We start from the raw sequence: 19,911 nt of genomic DNA, 5'->3' as shown, positions 1-19,911 counted from the left end.
AGAAGAGAACACTCCGGCGAGACCTTCGAGCCCCTTCCAGTCCCTAAAGGGGCTCCAGGAAAGCTGGGGAGGGACTCTGGAGCAGGGAGGGGAGCCATGGGACAAGGGGGAACAGTTTTAAACTGGAAAAGTGTGGATTTAGATGAGATCTCATGAAGAAATTCTTGATTGTGAGGGTGGTGAGCCCCTGGCCCAGGTTGCCCAGAGAAGCTGTGGCTGCCCCATCCCTGGAGGTGTTCAAGGCCAGGTTGGACGGGGCTTGGAGCAGCCTGGTCTGGTGGGAGGTGTCCCTGCCCAGGGCAGGGTTTGCAACTGGATATCTTTAAGGTCCCTTCCAACCCAAATCATTCTGCGATTCTATGATCTGTTAAAACAACTGAAATTCTTGATATTGAACAGCACAGGGCCAGCCAAACTGTGAGCATCCAAACTCTGTTTTCTTCCCACAGCTCTGGGATCGGGAATATTTAAAGTTTTTGAGTGAGAGATTATCATCAGCACAAAAGGAAAAAATCTTGTCTTCTTCTCTCTTTAGCTCAGTGTGAAATAATTAAAAAACCAAATATAGGTGCTATTCTTAGATCTACATGACCAGTATTTCTTTTGGATAGTATCTTGCTCCACCATTTGTTTCTTTCAAAGTAACGGGGCTATGCATCAACTGCAGAGACCCATAATTAATTCTGCATGACAGCAAAAATGTTTTGGAGTTTAAAAATCACTTTGATTTTGAAAAACAACCCAGAAATTTCACAAGGAGGTTTTTGTAAAGTACCTGAATTTCTTCAGCATTCACAAGAAGTGAATCAATATGAAGCCAACCAGACAATAAATTAGAAACTTTTAGCAACAATCAATTTTATAGATGCACTGGAGGAGGTCAGACTATGCTGGGTGGGATGCCAGCCCAGGGCTGAGGGGGCTCAGAGCTGCATCAGCCCCTCCGTAACTGGGGAGCTGCCAGGGAACAGGGAACACCCTGTCCCTTCTCCCGCGCTGCCGGAGCCATGCAGGGGGGCAGCTCAGTATGCGTAAATTAATCGGGAGAGGTACATTATTAATTTTTTTCCACTTAACTCACTAATTGAAATTAAATGGGACTGAAACATTAATTGTTGATGAGCTACCCTCCAAGCCTACTAATTTAATGATTAAGTGTTCTAAGGAAAATAACATGTCATATATATTAAGATATACTGGACATGTTAGGTATGAACGCAAAAGATAAACAAGACAACTTTCCCAGTGGAAGCACGATGTGCCTCGCATTTTCCTCACTTCTGTTGTTCACACTCGTGAAGCAACATATATAATTTTTCAAGTGTGATATTGAGTTATATTTGAATTTTATAAGGTTCCTTTACATGGAACGAAAAATTGAGACCAGCTGAGTTTTAAAATGAAGCTTGCCTATGATACTAGTGCAATCCTATTTTAAAATACACATTTAGCCCACGTTCAGTTTCAAGTACAGCCATCTTTGGCTCTACCGATACAACAGCACCTTCCCTGTTTAACTCAGGAATGTTATTCCCCAGCCCCTCAGAGGTTCAATTAAAGTTTCATATCTTTAATAAACAGCAGAGTGCACTTCAAAGGAATGGGAGAGCGTTCCTGTGAATTACCTCAGGAAGGCAATCGGTCCCTGTAAATAAAGCGGAGTGTGCGGAGGAGCGATGCACTGGGGAAAGCCCTTGGTGAGGAGGCACTTCACAATCAGGCACCTACCAATCACCCCAGCATCGCCCCACCTCGGACTGGAGGCAGATGTTGAGCTCGACTGTGACACATGGAAGCACTTTCAGCTAGGTAAGGGCTGCATAAAAGTCCCGTTAACGTAACACTTAGAAATATTTCCTCTTCAACACTGAAAATGTTAATATGAGAGAAATTTAAATATTCCTCTTTATCTTTCATACATTAGATGACTTATTCTGGATTCAGAGGGACAGATTTACTGTCACAGTGTTTACAGAGGTGCAGCCCCCCCTGTAACAGAGAGAGGACCTGGCACTGAGCTGGAAAAGCAGCCGTCTTCTCCCCTTTCCCATCACCAACAATGTTTCCAAACTTCCCGTCCGCAGGAACCGTGTTAATGGGAAGGGGACGGCCACCAGCCTGAGGCTGGCACCAGCGAGCCCGTATTTTACAGGCAAGGACTTTTTGTCAAATACCACTGGGTGACAATGGATCTTCTTCTAGAAGAAATTTCTAATAATGCATTTCTATTTCTGGAACAAATGTCCTAACTGCTATCCTTTAAACAGACACATTTTAATTAATTTTAATTGCAAATTAACATGCAAATTTACTTTTCTTATCTACTTAAAAATGACAACGATACAAATCAATTCTCTGTATAAGTTTAGAAATCCTTCTTTGGTTTCTTCTTGCTTTTTTGTATTATTCCACAGACTACTAAAAATAGCACTAATTCTGCTGGGAAATACAGCCTGAGCTAACAGTTACCGAAACAACAAAGTGCTTTTGTTCACTTCTGGGCTGCATGAAATGAGCAAAACCGTAGCATATCCAAACTCTAAAATCTATTTTGTTTCCTGTCTTTGGCCAAGTGTCACCAAGTGTTTTTCTTTCACAATTATTGCCTGATGCTGAGAGTTCTTCCAGTGATAGGAAGAGCAACCCTGGCCACAGCATCATAAACCCCGCCACTGCCTATGACTTTGAACCAAGGCTAAAGCAGAGGTCTCCAGCCTCACTCAATCTCTGCAAAGGGGAGAATCTCTCCCTTTACTCCAATATAAATATTTCAGGCCATTTCTGAATTTCTGGGTAACAGCCAGTCAAAGGGAACAAAACAACCTCTCCAACCCCGGCCCCCCATTCCCCTCCCCTAAGTCCTACCGTCGTTCCGAAGGATGAGCGGGGTGGGGGGACCCAGGACCCTGCTGTTGGTCACCATGTTTGTCACCACGCACGTGTAGTTGCCCACGTCTGAAGCTTCCACCTTTGCAATGTACAAATTCCCAGTCTCTTGGGAAACGAAGCGGCGATTGTCCTGGTGTACGAAGGTGGGGTACTCGTTGAAGATCCACGCGTAGGTGAGCTCTGGAAGCACACAAGGTCCCACCAGTGTCAGTGACATGGTGCACAAGCCCACAGGGCATGGGCTGAGGCCAGGCTCCATCCCAACTTGGAGCTAAAGCCCTGAAAATGATATTCTCCCTGGCCCCTTTCGTTAGAGAAATTGGATATATCACAGCCCACGAAATGATAAAAAGGCTAACATTTTGCAAGTTCTCATCTTTACGGCTACAAATATAAATTTCCAACTGTGACACTTCTGAGCCTGCACATGAATCTAATATTCTTGTTGTTCCTTCAAATTCTTCCCAGCCAGAATATAATGCATTTTACAAGAATCTCACCTTTTCCTCACGAACATTTCATCCAAACTCATGACTTTTTTTCTCTTATTAGTTTTTTTTTCCTTAAAAGACAGTTTGGAGGAAGATCTGCCAAGCCATGTAATCACACACTGTACGTTTTATTCCTTTGGAATTTCTGAATCAGCAAAAACCCGAACACTAAATTAAGCCACTGTAATCTTCTGTATGAGTAATTAGATAGCACTCTGTGTTTTAAAAGTCATCTTTGGAAGTTATTTGAGCAATAAAAAAAATGAGCGAGAGAGATGCCGCAAGTGGTTGCAGAGTTTGTAAGTGAGGTCAATACAATATAACCCTATTATATTTGCCTAAGACTAATGCCCAAACATTCTGAAAATGCTTGAAGAACTAAAGTGAATACAAGTTGCTGTAGTTTTCCAAGGGAACACTAATTATGCTAAAAAGCATATTCTTAGTTTAATACTCTAATGAGTCATAACTGTAATTGACCTCAACTACCATTAGGTACTTTGGAAAATATATTCTGCCCTCACGTTCCACTGTTTACATCTATAAGAGGCTGAGTGCAGATTGTTGGCTTTTATTTATTTATTTTTAACAACAGGATTGTAAAATGCCTGCTTAGACTTTTAGGAAGATATGATAATTATGTTTATGTAGGAATATCTAATCATCATATTTACACATGTGCATCTAATTATAAGTAACCTCATGCTGATGTCAAGAGGATACTCAGAGCAAACAAGGTACCACTTCTCAGCTGGCTTATTATTTTCTGCAAGTAGTTAAGTTTTTTTCTTAATTTACTCTTGGTGAAAATTATCTTGTTCCTCCAGAACCATCCAGCAATAGGCAAATAAACATCACTGCCCTGGAATGCACAGAGGCATTTAGATGTGAGTGAATCTTCACACGGCAGGTTTCCACCAGAGCCCCCCGAGCTCCGCGGTACGGCAGCATTTTGCATCGACTGTGCAGTGGTGAATTGACCACACATTCCTCAGAAAATCACAAAACTGGGAAGACCTTTCTGGATCAACAATCCCCTTCCCAGCCTATCCTTCCCCAGAAGGTTACGTAGTCGTAGTCATAATTACACCCTAGAAGCAGCAAGGTTTTTGGTTCCTACTTTTCTGTCGTAAATTGGTATTACTTTAATTGCTAAGAACCCTCTAATTTCCAGGTTAAATATTTTCATTACTAGTCTATAGCTATGTGCTTCTGGGCTAATGATGCCTTCAGCTTAAAGTGTTCTTGCCTCTTTGCTGGTGAGAGCCATCAAGAGCCCTTCTACCCTAATTTTCAAGACAGGCTTTCCAATCCTGTGATCGTTGTAGTGGTTTTTCCTAGCCTCTGCCTTACTTAAAAGTCTTGTATATTTGTGTCATTTGAGCTGAGTGCTAGGTTGGAAATCCTGGCTGAGCAGGTCACAGGAGAGCAGAAGGCAAATGTAAAGTTGTGCAATAGTAGAGAGGTCTAATTAAGGAGAACATCAAATGGTGATGCTCTGGGATCCCTCCATGCAGAGGAATTCAACACAGGGGGTACTAAAGGAGACCTATTTCTATAGCGCACAAAACATCAAAATCTGCCCAAAAGCCATCTTCAAACTGTTAATTTGGCCACCTAAAAATGAGGCACATAATGAAGCTCTGATGTTTCACCTCTGCCTTCCTTTCATTACAACAAATATAGAGCACAGGGAATGACGCTGACTAGAGCATCTTTAAGTGCATTTGCTTGTGTAGCAACATGTAAATAAATACTATATCAAACTCACTTTGATTTCCTTAGAGATCCTAGTGCAATATTTATGGCTTTTCAAACTTGACGGATTTCTTTTGATAAGGTTTCACATACTAATTGCTCTGGAAGTGATAGACAGTTCACATCCCATAGGCAATTTCTAACAACTGTGTAAACAGACACTTAAAATCCAGCCTGAGATGGCTCCTGGTGACTGTGCACGATTGAAACATTTACCGAAGTTACAGCTATGGAGTCTTCCCGTACAAAGAACAAGCAGTAACAGGCAATTCGTGGTTCTCTAACCACACATTAGACTCTACATCCTTGAGGAATTTATTACAAACTTCTCCTTTCTAATTTGGCGGCCTTTTCATTTAATTTTGCCTCATTTACAACAATTTTAATTTCTCCTTTTAAAGCACATTCAAGTAGGTCTCTCAAACACAGACTATTACCAGAAGATTTCTGACCCATATTTGCCTTTTTTAAAGACAGGCAGGAACTCCACCAGCTGCCATCCCACCACCAGCAGCAGAGCATCTGCCTGGTCATCCACCGCAAAGATCCATCTTGGACTTCGATACCGTACTGGTCTTCATTGCCCTGATGACCTGGGTTTCCATGACAGATCAGAATGAGATGAAGATTTTTGGGTGGCTTATCTTCACTTCTGTAATGATTATCAGCAAGGACAGGAGGATGGAGAAGTTACTTGTACATTTTTGGTACAGATGGTCTATACGCCCTGGCTCAAGCCATCACCAGATGGAAGACATTCAACCCCAAATCTTTTCTTGCTATACCAACTACATAAAGTGCATTTTTCATCTACACAAACCCATGCTGATGCGTTACATGCACTTGGAATACCCACACTACCACCATAGCATGTGCTAGAAGTAGAAAAATGGATTTCTTTTTGCCAAAAGAATGCAGGTTTCTGTTCGCAAGGACCCACGCTGCTAGGTATTTGCTCTACTGGTCCAGAACAAAGACAACAGAGACAGGGAAGAGTGTCCTAAATTAGTCAACATCCCTCATCTATAGCAAAGGAGCCTACAGAAAATTTGGGCTGGTGAAGAGCAGTGGAGGTAAAGGAGGGGAGCACACAGGCGTGTTAGCAGAAGCTTGACTGGACTTTGGCCGAGATGGATGATGCAAGCAACGGGCACAAACGCGCAGCGCTGTGAATCACCCCCAAATCAGGTACGTGGCAGGAAAGCCCACTCCACACCCGCAGACCACGAAGCTTTTCTTCATGCTCCCTCCCCTGCCACTGCAAAGAGGCTTTCAGGAGCAGGTCAATCCCATAGAGATAACACAGTTCACTTACCATTAATATTTACGTCTCTGGGCTAGTGACGGGCAGGAGAACACGACAGGCAGCATGTGGCAGGCAGGCTATACACCTCAAACATTCATCCTTGCAACATCAGACAGGTACAGGCTGGACTCAAAGCTCCACTGACAGCCTTTTACTCAAGTTGCCCTTTGCAAAGTTGTTGTACTGAAGTGTGCGTGGCAGCAATACGAAAAAAGAAGCCAGAAGCCTTTTTAATCCTTTTATCCCTTTCAGAGGCTAGCTCACACCAGTTGCTCTCTCCATGCATTTCAGTGAACCCTGATGCTCTGTGTTTCTGGACCAAGAGTACTAACAGCAAACACATACCTGTATCACACCCAAGTATCAATGAATATTTAAAAATAGATGCCAAGGCCTCTGCCACTATTTCACGGCTGCATATCACAGGTTAAGAAAATACAGAGCAGCCAGCAGTTGTCATCAACTTAAGCAATTAAAAAGGAAATAAATTATTCAAGCCACTTGAACATAGATTTAGGATGTATAAAGATACGCCTTTTCAATTTTATTACGAGAGTGGTAATAACGCAGGGCGGCTGCGCTCCTGGAGACGCCAAGCCCGATGGGCGCTGCTGCATGGCCAGCACCTTCATGCACCCCGGGCGAAATGAGATGCGAAGTAGTAGAAGTTGCATCACTTGGCCTTCCTGCATGGGTTTTGGCTGTTTGGTTTTTTTTACTTCAGCAAAGCACACAGCCCTCCCGGGCCTGCTCTTCCCGATCACATTCAGATCTCCTCAATTTTCTAAAGCGTTCGATGTTAAACTCTATTAAAGCGTGAGTTGCTCCTGTGCTGCCCCCAAACACTCTCTGCTCAAGGCAAGAAACAAAGCTAAAGACACTGTAAATTTTAAACTTTCTCTGAATGATAGCAAGCGGTGAAAAAATGTTACTGGAAGCTGAACAGAAATTCTGCTATGAGTAATTATTATAATTAGACCATATGGTTTGCCAAAATAATGTTCTCTGGTCTTCTGTCTTGCCACATGCGCACTATTTTGTCTTTGCCTTGTCTTTGCCTTTTAGTACAAGAAACTCTTTTCTTGATTTTTCTTTTTTTTTTAAAAAAAAGTCTCTTCCATAAAGTCAGAGCTGCCACTTAAAAAGGTCTCTGCAGCCATTATGGGAAAAGCTATTAAAACATCAAGATTATGGTAACCATAAAGCTGAATAGAAGAATGAAATTTTGAAATTAGTATTAGCCAAAAAGTAGGGGTCATTTATCATTTTTAGTAAGAACAGTGTGGTACAATACACTTTTTTTTTTATAGGCATTACTGAAAGTTACAGAGATTAATCCAATCTTTAATGATTCCTATAATTTCTATATTATCACCTACTATGTCACTCTCAAGTTGGACAGGTGGGAACTGTTCTTCAGTGGGAAACAAAAGATTTGCAGCATTTCCTGTAAATCTTGATGCACAAAAATTATGGTTCATTACACATGGCAAGAAAGAAATACCAAATTAAGAAAACCCTCCCTTCTCAACAGTCCCAAGCAACCCAAACTCTAATTGCAGCAGTACAGTGTTTTGGAAGAGCTGTACATAATCTTGAGGTATTTTGGAATGAAAGGTGAGGCTTGTTTCTGTATGTTATAAATGATAATTTAAAATCAGATACGGCGAATACAGCTCTGTGAGTTAGGTTTGAACTTTCCTTGATCATGTAGTTCCATAAAATTATGATTGCTTTTTTATTTTTCAAATGGAAGTTATTTTTATTTATTATGGATGAGAAGTGCTGAAGTTTTGCTGTCTATTTTACTCCATACCTCTGCTTTCCCTGTCATAGATGGGGCCTTTCCAGATACAGCTGACAGCAATAGGGAAGTCCCAATAAGTTTTTCTGGAAAAAAACTATTCCCTTCAGCCCTCAGCTACTGCAGTGCAACTGGTGACACTGAGAAACTGGATCTAGCATTATGCTTTTATGTGATTTAGTACAGACACCTGCTATTTATTTTATGTATTCAAATACTAAAACAACATTTTGCCATACAAAACCCCAACCGTACCCCTTCTTCCGCCCCCATTCAGTTCATAAAAGCCATTCACATCGCAAAGCCGTAACCAAGTCTGGCCAAGACATGTTTTTCCCTTATACAGAAATAAGATAATATCGCCCTGAATGGAGAGAGGGAAGAACCTGCTGTCTGTAGCTTCAGTCACATGGGATGAAGCCTCACCCCGGCAGAACATGGCTGTGGCACAAACCCTAGCACGTGCAGCCAATGCCACGTTAATGTCACCTTCGCACAGCTCTGCAACGGGCTTGAGTGGATAATGCCTCTGTCAACAGCAACGTTGTATAAACTTCATAAAAGACCCACTTTTGGTGAATAATTTGTGAGTTTTTTTCTTTTTTTTTGCTCTGATTGCTTGCATTCTCCGGTGTTCAAATTTCTCTTGAGTGGTACTAACAGGGTGTTTTGATGGTTATCATTTGGGCAATGATAAAGCCTAACTGATTATCTGATGAGTGTCCTGTGAATTCATTTTGTATTCGCATCTTGCTTACTAAATTTTGCTGACTGCTTGTAGGGGACATTCATAATCTCCAATTTCACTGCCATTTGATTAAGCAATCAATATGAATAACATCACACGAGCTGGAAAGGAGGCTTGATGCACCACAACACGCTAAGAGTGCAATGGGGAAAAAAAAAGGATTATCAGGGAAAGATTAGTCCCTGGCACAATATACCACGTAGGCCCTACTCAAACTCCCGAGGCTCCTCTCCACCCATACCAGTTGTCTGCTGGAACTGCACTGCAGTTTTTGACCATTTTTCTCTTTCACAGTTTTAATAGTAAACCTACATGAATTACACACTGTATGTATTTTTTTTTTGTGGGCCTACAGACCATTTCATTGCCCTGCCAGCACTTTGGATCAGTTTTTTATCTTCTCTTCTTAAATAATTGCCAAATAATTTAAAGGATTTAACTTGGATGCACACATCATTTGGTTATTCTCCCCTTGACTCCATGCTCTGCCCTCTCCATCACATAGGGCTGCCCAGCTACGTCCCACCACAGCTTCTGTGCCTCAAAACCAGGTTTTAATAAAAAGAATCATGAATAATGAACAAGATCAATCTAAAGCTAATAATACATTTTTGGATGAACCCACATCTATGCTGAAACTGTTGACGCAGTTACTCAGCAGCCAGCCAGTCAACCGTCGTCTTCTGACAGAGAAGTGTGCTGTCCTTGCCAGCTGGGACAGGGAAAAGCACGAGCCCTTAATCTTTGCTAATCGTGAAGTAGTGAATCGGTTTGCAAAATTTGAGTTGGAACAGCGTGGAAGAACCACAAGTTTCTGTTGCCAGTGGTGATATGGTGCTGATAGGAATCATCACAAAGACATAGAAGGCAACAAACAGATTTTGATAGGTCATGTCTCCAACCTGAGGCATGAGAACTATGACTTCTCTGAGGTTTTTCAAAATTTTTCTGACAAACCGCCAGTGATGACAGTGTACAACTTCTGATACGGTCTAACAGGGTCCGATACGGTCTAACACACACCTGTGGGGAAATGGGACTGCACAGCAGGCTGCATTGCTGGCATCTCCTGACCACGCACTGACAGTCACAGCAAGTGGCCCCTTTCTACTTGGGGGGGGGGGGCGGAATTATTCTTGTAAATGTAAGTGTGCCCGTGCGTTTGCTACTGATGGTTTATGGTAACTGAAAAACTGGACACACATGTACATGGCATGTAGAGTAACGAGTCAGAAGTGTGGATGCCCAGTATGTACAGCTTCACTTATGGGTAATTAAAAAGGTGAGAGGTCTTCATTACCTGAGGCCTAATCAATAATCACCTGTATCTGCTGCATCTCCATTTTTCTGTATCTCTAAAATAGTTAAATACTCGATGGCTGCACAGAATTGACCTGGCTTATCTCTCACAAACACATTCCAGCCCCAGTTGATGGCTGGCCACGCTGGCTGCCGTGGCACCGGGCACATTAATGACTACTGCACCGTGCCATCAGGGATTTTGACAAAATTTTAACTTGATGTTCCCTCAGGGAGAAAAATCAACAGCAGCTTTTATCTATGACTGAATGGAAAATGTTGTGAGATGGAGTCCTGTGCTGTTACATTTACTACAGTTAAATACACAAACCTATTTCAAAAACACCTGATGGGCAGCAGACACCCTCCCACACCCCCACCAACCTAGCATGCATCCTGGTGTGTTTTGGAAGAAACGAAAAGGGGTTTTTGTCAGAAATGTCTTACAGAAATCTACAGCTCAGCCTGGACTTGCCTGAAAAGAAAACCCCCAAACCAAGCCAACCTGGATTTGCCAAAAGGCTTATGATACCTTTGGGGAACCAGGTTCGGTGTTTACTGAAACCGGTGAACCTTGTTTGAGTTCACCAGTGAACTGAAAACTGGTGAACAGAGACAGGATCAGATTTGATAGCACTCAGTTTCATGCACCTCTGATTTAAATTTAATTTTTTGGAGTCAGGCTCAACCCAGCAGTGACCCAGCTGCTCTTGGACAAGGCTCTGTGGGAAGGGTCCCTCCCGCTGGCCGTGCCCCTTCCCAACAGAGATGCAACCTTGAACTGCACCAACCAACAATCATGCTTCGGACACTCGAAATGTTGGGATACTGGGCTTGCCAAGAGTGATACTGATCCATTGAAGACAGGAATTCTGAACTGAAAGCTTATTTCTGCTAAGGAAACTTCCTGGAAAATTACCAGATGGGTAATCCTGGAATGAAACACCACCATCCCCGGCATAAAGGAGTACCCATGGTAGTCATGGCAGCTGATTTATGGTGAAATAAAGATTTCAGGAAAATTGTACCAAGCACACAATGTGATGTGCCATGTAACTACATCAAGCCAACCTTAAAAAAGAGCAACAATGCAGAAAGCACTCACAAGTGGGTAAATAGCTATATATTTGCTACAACCTTTACCCCTACTAACCACGCAACACTGTACTTCTGGAAGCCAGGAGATGCTTGCTTGGTCTCCTGTGACACGGATTCACGCCTAGATGATTTCGTAGCTTTTCCTACTGAGCAATGTATAGATCTGGATGATGGTCTCTCTATTTGCACGTTGATGTCAATGAGGAAATTCCAGTAAAAAAAAAGAGTAATAGCTTTATATGGTCCACAGAGTTGGCATCAACATCCTTCCAAAGAAACACTCATCTTCACCTGACAGCCAGAGATAAAGTACCTCTGTGGCAGATATTGTCAGTAGCAAATGGAAAGGAGAGAGAGGAGAGATCGGCCAGAAAACAAGATAAAAGGGGCTGGACTGAAGCTGCTAATTACTTATGGACAAACATCAAATGAGAATAAATAACGCTGTAAGCTGGGCACCTGCGTAAAAGGTGTTTACACTGATTTTTAGTTCTGCACTGTGTTTTTGCTGTGCGAGATTCAATCGTTGCTTATATTTTCCAGGCTTGTTCTACATAAAGTGCTACACGTATCACCTTAAGGAATGACTCACAGATTTAATCCGCCAGTTTGTTTTCTGTTTAAAGTCAGAGAGAGTTAGCCTAAAAATCTTCTTTTTGTGCACTTGCTTCAGTAAAGCTAAAGGTCCCTGGGCTTGTTTTAAAACATATTTCAATGTGACCTAGCTAATCCTTTAATACCAGCTTTCACTACCTTTGATCAGCCTCTTACTGTAGCTATAAGAGATTAGATCAAACCTTTAAAAACAGAAAGTTGGTTGCAGAGAATTTTCTTACTGCAGTGAATTAATATTGTGATCAACTCCAAGGTTGAAATATCTGGCCAAGGAGTGCGGGCAGTATGTCCTTTAGGGGAGATCTCTGCACAGACAGGCACTGCTGAGATTTGCGATGCTGTGGCACTCGCCTGTAGTACACAGGAAAAAAACTGTCTCTTCACATATTTGATATGTGAGTATCATATACATGATATATGATATAAACAGTGTTTTGATATCTACCAGCTGAAAACATCATGGCTGCACATTTAGATATATTTTTAAACAGCGTCATGGTTGCACATTTGGATATATCATTTAAATAACACCATGATTGCACATTTAGAGATTCTGTATGTATCAGGTAACAGAAAATGCCCAAACCAATACCCCCATTTATTGTCCAACAACAAAATGTCACCCCCCATAGGAAGGAGTGCTCACACGGCCAGGACTATTGACTTACACAAAGCAGTATATGCAGTCAGGGATCTAGAAACCCAAATTCTATTGCAAAAGTGGAGATATATCAACGCTGTATTTGTGTCAACAACACACTTTCTTCTATGACCATCTCAAGGGAGCTGAAAGCGGAGCATCCGCCCTGGCCACTTCCGAGAGCTTGGTCTGAAGGGGGCAGCCAAGGCCGGGTCTGGAGGGTAACGGTGGTTGTAACGCCGTTAGCAGAGCCTGGGAGCTAGACTCGGATCTTTAATTTATTTTATAAAGAGATCACAAGATGTTAGAACTTCCAAGAAATGCCTATTGACTGAATTCTGTCAGACGACAGGTTTCACTCATCTTTAGCCTGCCCCTCCCAGCTCTACCCCCTTTCAATACCATTTCAATCTTCATTTAGTGGTGACTGCAACTGAACAGGGGAATAAACCACATGACTAGCTCGCAGATGATTTCTTTTTAAAGATGTCACGAGCTGTCACTGATAAATAAAAAAATCCATTAATGTCATGTTTCTTATTATTTCGGTATTTCCAAGGTCTTTACTGAAGAGTTGAGCCTTTTCCTTCTAGTTCTCCGGGAGACGTCCTACCTCGCTGCCTGTCCTTGACAGCCCAACTGGGGCACCAATGTATAATGGTAGGTGGTTGGTTGATAGGTTGCAGTGGTGCCAACACCAAAGGTGATAAATGACATATACCAGTTGAAAATTTGGGTCTGAATGCCTGTGCCAAAGTCCGTTCTTGACTGCGACCCTATTCTGCAACTCTTGCTCACAAACCCCATCCCTGCTGAAATGAGGTAGATCACATACATCAACTCAGGTGCTTAACGTAGCGTAAAACTAAACTGAGCTCAGCATTTGTGTTAGTGGAAATATTTGTAATTTCACAAATTTCTCAATTAAAACAGCACTGCATGTTCTCTGTGCTGTCAGAAATATCGAGCTGAAGCATTCCCAAATTAGGGAAGAATTTATCCTTACCCCTTATCCTCAAATATGTTGATAAATTTGTGCACAAACTGAATCAGCAGTTTTAGAGAAAGGATTATGTCAGATTAATTTTAATCTAATCCATTTCTATCTCCCAAGAAGCTTTTTACTTCTTGCTTTTAATAATTTAAACAGTGACTGTGGCATAGTATAAAAAATAAATGATGGGAGATGCACTTTAAGTGGAAGTTACAACTCTCAATCACTTCTTATTTAAATGAGAGCTTCATATGCCTGATTTTAAGTTTAATGAAACCCATTTTTGCTGAACTGTAATGATCTTCAACATGTGGAACCAGACGTAGAAGAATTATGCTCTCCTGCAGCTCCCAGAGCTGCCAAGGAAGCCTCATGTCTGACTCCTCCGCTCTCCGTAAAGCTGCTATGGAAAGAGATACCTCGACCGAATTTTGGGCTGTCAAGAAGAACCGCTGTCAGGCTGCTCAGACGCAGCCGCAGCGTTCAGGAGCATCACTCCACTTCTCGTGAGCGGGGACCTCGCCTCAGAGTTATGCTGCAAGGTACTAGGAATTGGCAGGTTTGGGGAAGTTATTTTCTGGTTCTTGGCCTGAGATAAGTCACTTGGAAGCTTTTCAAGCTCAACAGCTTATGCTCTGGAAACTACTTTTAAAATGTTGACACTTCTTTGGTCATGGAAATTTGACTACTGTATGGGACATGTGAGTGGCAGTCACTATTAAGAGAAGAAATCGATAATAGATTCAGGTATTTTTGATGCTGCACTGTTTGCTCTCCTCACGGTCTTCTCCACCTCCCACACATCTCCAATATACAGACTGCATCCTACTCCAATGAGCAATACCTAGACAAACTCTGTTTAAATTTTATTTTTTCCTACTCCAGGAAAGACACCCGTGAGCTGCTGAGCCCCAGTTCGTGGGGAACACCACCCTACTGCAGCATTTCCCTGTTTGCTCAGAAACTGAGCCTTCCCTCCACCATTCCCTGCATCCTGCAAGCAGAACCATCCATGCGCACCATGATTTAACTCCTGCCCTGGGATTCAGAGAGGTCTGCGACACCTCCTGGTGCTGCACGTACCACGTTTGCCAACACCGACCCCACTGCCACATTCAAACATGCCGAAAGCATCACTGACTAGTGCTAATGGAAAATACTTCTCTGACCCTTTTTCTTTCTCAAGCCCAAGGGACAGCTTACCTGCTTGTATTTTGTTTCCAACCTTTGGAGCATTCCAGGAACAGCTGCTCAATGACCTTGCAGCATTTTGACAAATAGTTGAACCAACCTGAGAACCAGCTTAGCCGATTTTTTGCTTGGTTTCCTAGAGAAATGGAACTTCTACAACCACGTTGCCCACCCATCTGTGAGATATTCCTCTCTAAATTAGCTTCTCACTAATCGCAACCAAATCTGACCAAGCAGCAATGGCTTACACAGACATTAAGATAGGAGAGAAAGAGGAGAAACTATTAATGCCGGAATAAGGAGAAGGCAGGGGTAGTTCAGCACTTTGGCAACCTGCTTGGCAAGAGGCAACCACCCAGTCCTGAGCTTACGGGTTGTGCAAGAAGAACATTTTTTAAAAGCTCTGGACATACCACACTGGAAGAAACTGCAGGGAAATAAAGACTGAATATTAAGGTTACTGGAGTGGAGTGGGGACATAAAATGTTCCAGGTCACTTGTCGCGTAAGAAATATGGCAGGAGAAGCATTCTTATGCTAACAAATACAGAAAAGTAACAGAACTTCTAGGATTCAACTTTCCATCCTTCTAAAGATTTCATATTAATCAGAATACGCCATAAGAAAAAGATCTGGTACCTATTTAACACTTAGAGGAATATGTTTTCAAGGCTCTCGCCCAAAGCCATTCCGAGCCGGTCATCCGGTGAAATGGTAGATGCATTCACTTGCAGAGTAGGCAGAGCAGGCTGATGCTATCTGGACAGAATTAAATAATGCCCAGCTTTTAGGTAGACGTTAGCTGGAAATGTCCTTGGCCTCCTTGACTATATGCTATTTCTAGCGCAATTTCTTCCCTTTCCATTACCTCTTTCAAGATCGTCAGTTTTCCAAAGTTCTAACATACATTTTGCTTAATGTTGACTGTAAGGACACCGATGGAGAATATTAAAAACATTTGTTCCCATTGTTACAACAACGTCTCTAAACATTTATTAGTAAGGTTTAATTCTTCACGAGTGACAAATGAAAAGGCGGTGTGACAGTCTTCAAAGAAGAGAAACAACTGTAAGGTTGGCACTATGGGATGGGGAGTAAAAGGGCACAAATACTTGACAGCAACTGAAGAAAACTCTGTTCCAAAGCACTCTGCCGAGCAGCACTGCTCGGGGGGCGAAAGCCCCATACTTTGATCCTTTGATAGTATGAAAATGCCTGATAATTGCCTTTTTCCTTCTGCACTGTTCTGATTAGTTTTCCCAGATTTTTCTCCCCTTCCTCCTTGCACTCTGCAGCAGGGGCTGTATAAGCATGAGGGAATACGAGATGTGATTTATGCGACAGATTATTTACAAGACAAACCCCTCAAACCATTCATCACATAAGAGAGGCCATCAACCAGACTTACAGCCAAAACATTTTCACTGTTTCCAGCCCGTGAAGTGCCCATCATCGCTTTTAAAAAAAAAAAAAAAAATAATGAAAGGAGAGAAAAACTGACCAGATGAGTAAGCACGCACTAATCATTTTTCTGCAGAGCACAGAAGTGGTCTTAGCAGTAAAGTGCTTTCTGAAAACATGTCTGGTGTCTACACTTCACTACCTACCGTACAGCACGAAAGGCTGAGATTGAGATGAAATCAGAATTGCCATCTCTTCTGTCAAATGCTAAAATTTAGTTAGTTCTACTTGATTAAGCTGTGCAAAAGAACTAAAAGTTCTCCTAGCTACTGGGGGAAAAAAAAAGGCAGGAGAGAACAAGAAAACCTGAACACATCCATTACGTGAAAAGATGTGAGAATAATTCTCTGTCAACATTTCAGCTCACAGGCACAGGCTCCACGGCTGTGTTTCCAACAGGAGTAATAGCATCAGATGGGAAAGAGTTATTTGAACAACTGAGCTTTAATGAATCTCCTCCTCTTCGGGAAGATGGAATTTTACAAGTGCATTGAGAACACGGGCACCGCAGAGACAGAAAACTTATTTTCCTTTAACTCTTGCCTTCGTTCAGCCAAAGAGATGTGGTTCCCAGACACTCAGGAAGGTCACCTGCCTCTGTAGCAGAGGGACAAGGTGTCTGGGGAACTGAGGTGCAGGACCACAAATCCTGTTGGGAAGGTTCAGTTCCTGGGTCACCAGAAACATCGTTAGCAGCCCTGAGCAAGTGGGCAGGAGGAGACACATCCTGGAGAACACCAGCAGGTTTCCGTCTGCTTATCTGAGCACCTTGCTACCTAAAAAAGTTACCAGCTGACTTAATTCTTCCACAGATCACTCAGATAAATTAGGAGTGGGAATAAATATGCTCTAGATGTGAGGAGTGGTGGTATGGGCTATGGACAGAGATCTCGGAATAAGACATACCTCTAAGGAACACAAAGGAAACACAACGAAATTTAAATAAACAAGTAATGGAGAGCTCATTTTCCCCAGATCTCTGTGTACATTCACCATTTCTCACAGCACTCAGATATCTCAATCTCTAACTCTATGGGGTTTTCCCACGAGGGCAGGAAGTCAAATGTCATGAGAACATGGTGTATATAGATCTTTCTAAAGATGAACCAAGAGAAAACCGGGGCGGGGGGGGAGTGAAGAAAATCCTAAAAGACAAGGTCATTTATCTTCCCAAAGAAGGGCTGGGGAAAGATTTACAGACTCATTTGTTCTACATGTTTACGGGTGTGCTACCAGCCTGTCAAGTACACACCTTTCTAGGATTGTATTTTTTAATCTGTAGACTCACAATGAAATGCCAGGGATGTTAGAAGGTATTTGAAAACTGTAGTAGTTAAAATATTAACTAACCCTGCCCTGGCTACCAATTAAATCTAGTAAAAGCGGCAGCTAAATGATTCAGTTCCCACAAACTTAAAAAGAACTCTTTGGCACAAAGGCATATTTTGGTCTTAAAATTTGGAGATAAATTAAAAGGACAGCAACCTCCAAATACTTCCCAGGAATATCCCCCATGGAATACAACTTACATTCAGAGCCGTGAGAAACACAAGCGAGTGTTTGCTTTGGTTTTTGGGGCTTTTCCTTTGTTTGTTTCAATTAAGTTTATCTTAACAAAAGAAACCTATCTTGCCAAATTTGATTAACAACACTGGAAAAAAACAAAACAAGAAAAACTAATGTGTTTCCCCCTGCAAAGCTGCTCTCAAAAGGAAAACATTTTCAGCAAGAGCTTCAATTGAACACTATTTTAGGTTTTTAAATGCTTCATGGTTTCTAAATATATCTAAATGTAATAAAAAGGCTTAAAAATAGAATGGAATGAAACACTTCAGACAAACTAAAGGTTGTTTTGGGTTTGTTTTTTTCATTTTGGCTAGCAACTGCCCCCCCACCCCACAATCGATTACTCCTACAGCTCCTCTGCCAAGCGACGGCAAATGGTATTGATCTAGCAGGGCTTTAAAAACGTAAAGCAATATAGCATTGTTTTATGGCATCTAAATTATAGAGCTCATCCTAAGACATGCTGAGACACCTTAACTAGTCTCATCAAAAAACTTTTTGATGTTCCTCCCATTTCCAAACCCGTTACTGTGATTCAGTTACTGGGGACTGCCCAGTTAACGCTGCAGTAGCGGCCAGTGGCTGCAATGGGGACCCTCATGTGCTTGTTGCCACAAAACCGAAGCTAAATTTTAGCTACAAACATACTTTTGGGATCTTTCACTGTTCTCTCTTGTCCATTTAAATACCTACAGCCACTCATCATGCTGTTACATGGGCCATGTTCCCATAGCAATGTTTACTCTTACATTGTGTTTCCCATAGAGCTTCACAGGTAGAATGGTTGACACACGACCATCGTTAGGCTTTTGATTAAAAAATAATGAGGAAATAATGGAAATAATGAGGGAAACCCCTTCATGCCCAGGGTCATTATCTCAGAAAAATGCTAACAACCCAAATAGGTTTCTACTAGTTCTTACACTGATTTAGTGTCTGTAAATGAACAAATAGGTAAGGTAAAAAAAAAAAGGGAAAAGAACTGAAAATTTCTAAAGGACAAGGCACCATAAATACAGCAGGACTGGCTTCAGGGGCTCAGGCATCTACTGCTCCAAGAGCAGAAAATACAACAGAAGCAAATGTTTGATTTGCATTTATTCTGGTTTTCAGTCCAGCAAATTCCCGAGCTCCAGATGAACATTTATATTCCAAATTTCCAGCACTCAGCAAGCACTTCATCATAGGAGGCAATCACATCATTATGCTGCTTAACAGAATGGAACCCCAGGATGCACCGACCTGACAAAACGGCGACTCCCCGCTGAAATCACGCTGCAAGAAATACACATTTCATTTTCATCTTGGGGGACCCGGGGAGGGGGAAAGCCAAGATTCATATGCTTGAATCTCCAACTCACATTAAACTAAAAATTGGGACAATCCACGGCGATGCCCAATTTGTTCTGTGCAAGCTGCACACAGCCCATTTTATGATGCTGAAAATACTTGTTAATCATTTGGACTCATTTTCAGGATGAATTTCTTGCAACATCTGAACAGTAGGAAGCTCTTTATTTGGCATCATTAAGAAGAAAAAAAAAAAAAAACCTCAACAACTAATGTATGTAGGCCAACATAATCTCACTTTTAGCTGCCGGCACTTTAAATATGGATGTTTCCAAGTAGCAAAGTATTAGAGTGAACTAAAGTTGAAAGGACAAAGGTCTGGATGCAGATAGACTTTTTTTTAGTAAAAGACACAGTTTTTAAGATCAAGACAACCAATGACACAGCAGTGGATACGAAACGATTCCCTTCTAATTCACTATTTTTCTAACTGGAAAAGGACATAAATACTCATGCCTCACCTCTTCAGAGCAACAGCTACTCTCAGATTGAATAGTTTTGCTTCCACACTTTTTTAAGCTGTCCTTTGCAATGCAGAACAGAAACTAAAGCAAAAAATTAAAAAAAAAAAAAAAAAAAAAAGAAGAAAACCAAGAAGATTTCTCCCCTCCAGAGAGTCCTACGCTTCAGCATTGGTCATTAGTGTCCCCAGACACCTTTTGCAAGGATGATGAAGTTAGGTTTGCTGTCCTAATCAAATTT

The 19,911-nt window shown here is 41.9% G+C and overlaps 1 protein-coding gene across 2 annotated transcripts in view; it reads right to left on the bottom strand.

Annotated features, from left to right (window-relative positions):
• The window catches only part of LOC128915584 (contactin-4), a 345,257-nt gene that overhangs the window by 84,214 nt on the left and 241,132 nt on the right, over nucleotides 1-19,911 (bottom strand). For both annotated transcript variants that reach the window (XM_054216146.1, XM_054216147.1), the window contains exon 7: nucleotides 2,866-3,069. In XM_054216146.1, coding sequence (XP_054072121.1) covers nucleotides 2,866-3,069 — 204 coding nt within the window. The remainder of the gene's footprint in view (nucleotides 1-2,865; nucleotides 3,070-19,911) is intronic.

This window comes from Rissa tridactyla, chromosome 10, assembly GCF_028500815.1.
Source record: "Rissa tridactyla isolate bRisTri1 chromosome 10, bRisTri1.patW.cur.20221130, whole genome shotgun sequence".
NCBI classification, from domain to species: domain Eukaryota; kingdom Metazoa; phylum Chordata; class Aves; order Charadriiformes; family Laridae; genus Rissa; species Rissa tridactyla.
The sequence above is the reverse complement of the archived record's forward strand: the minus strand, read 5'-3'. Positions and strand labels throughout refer to the sequence as shown.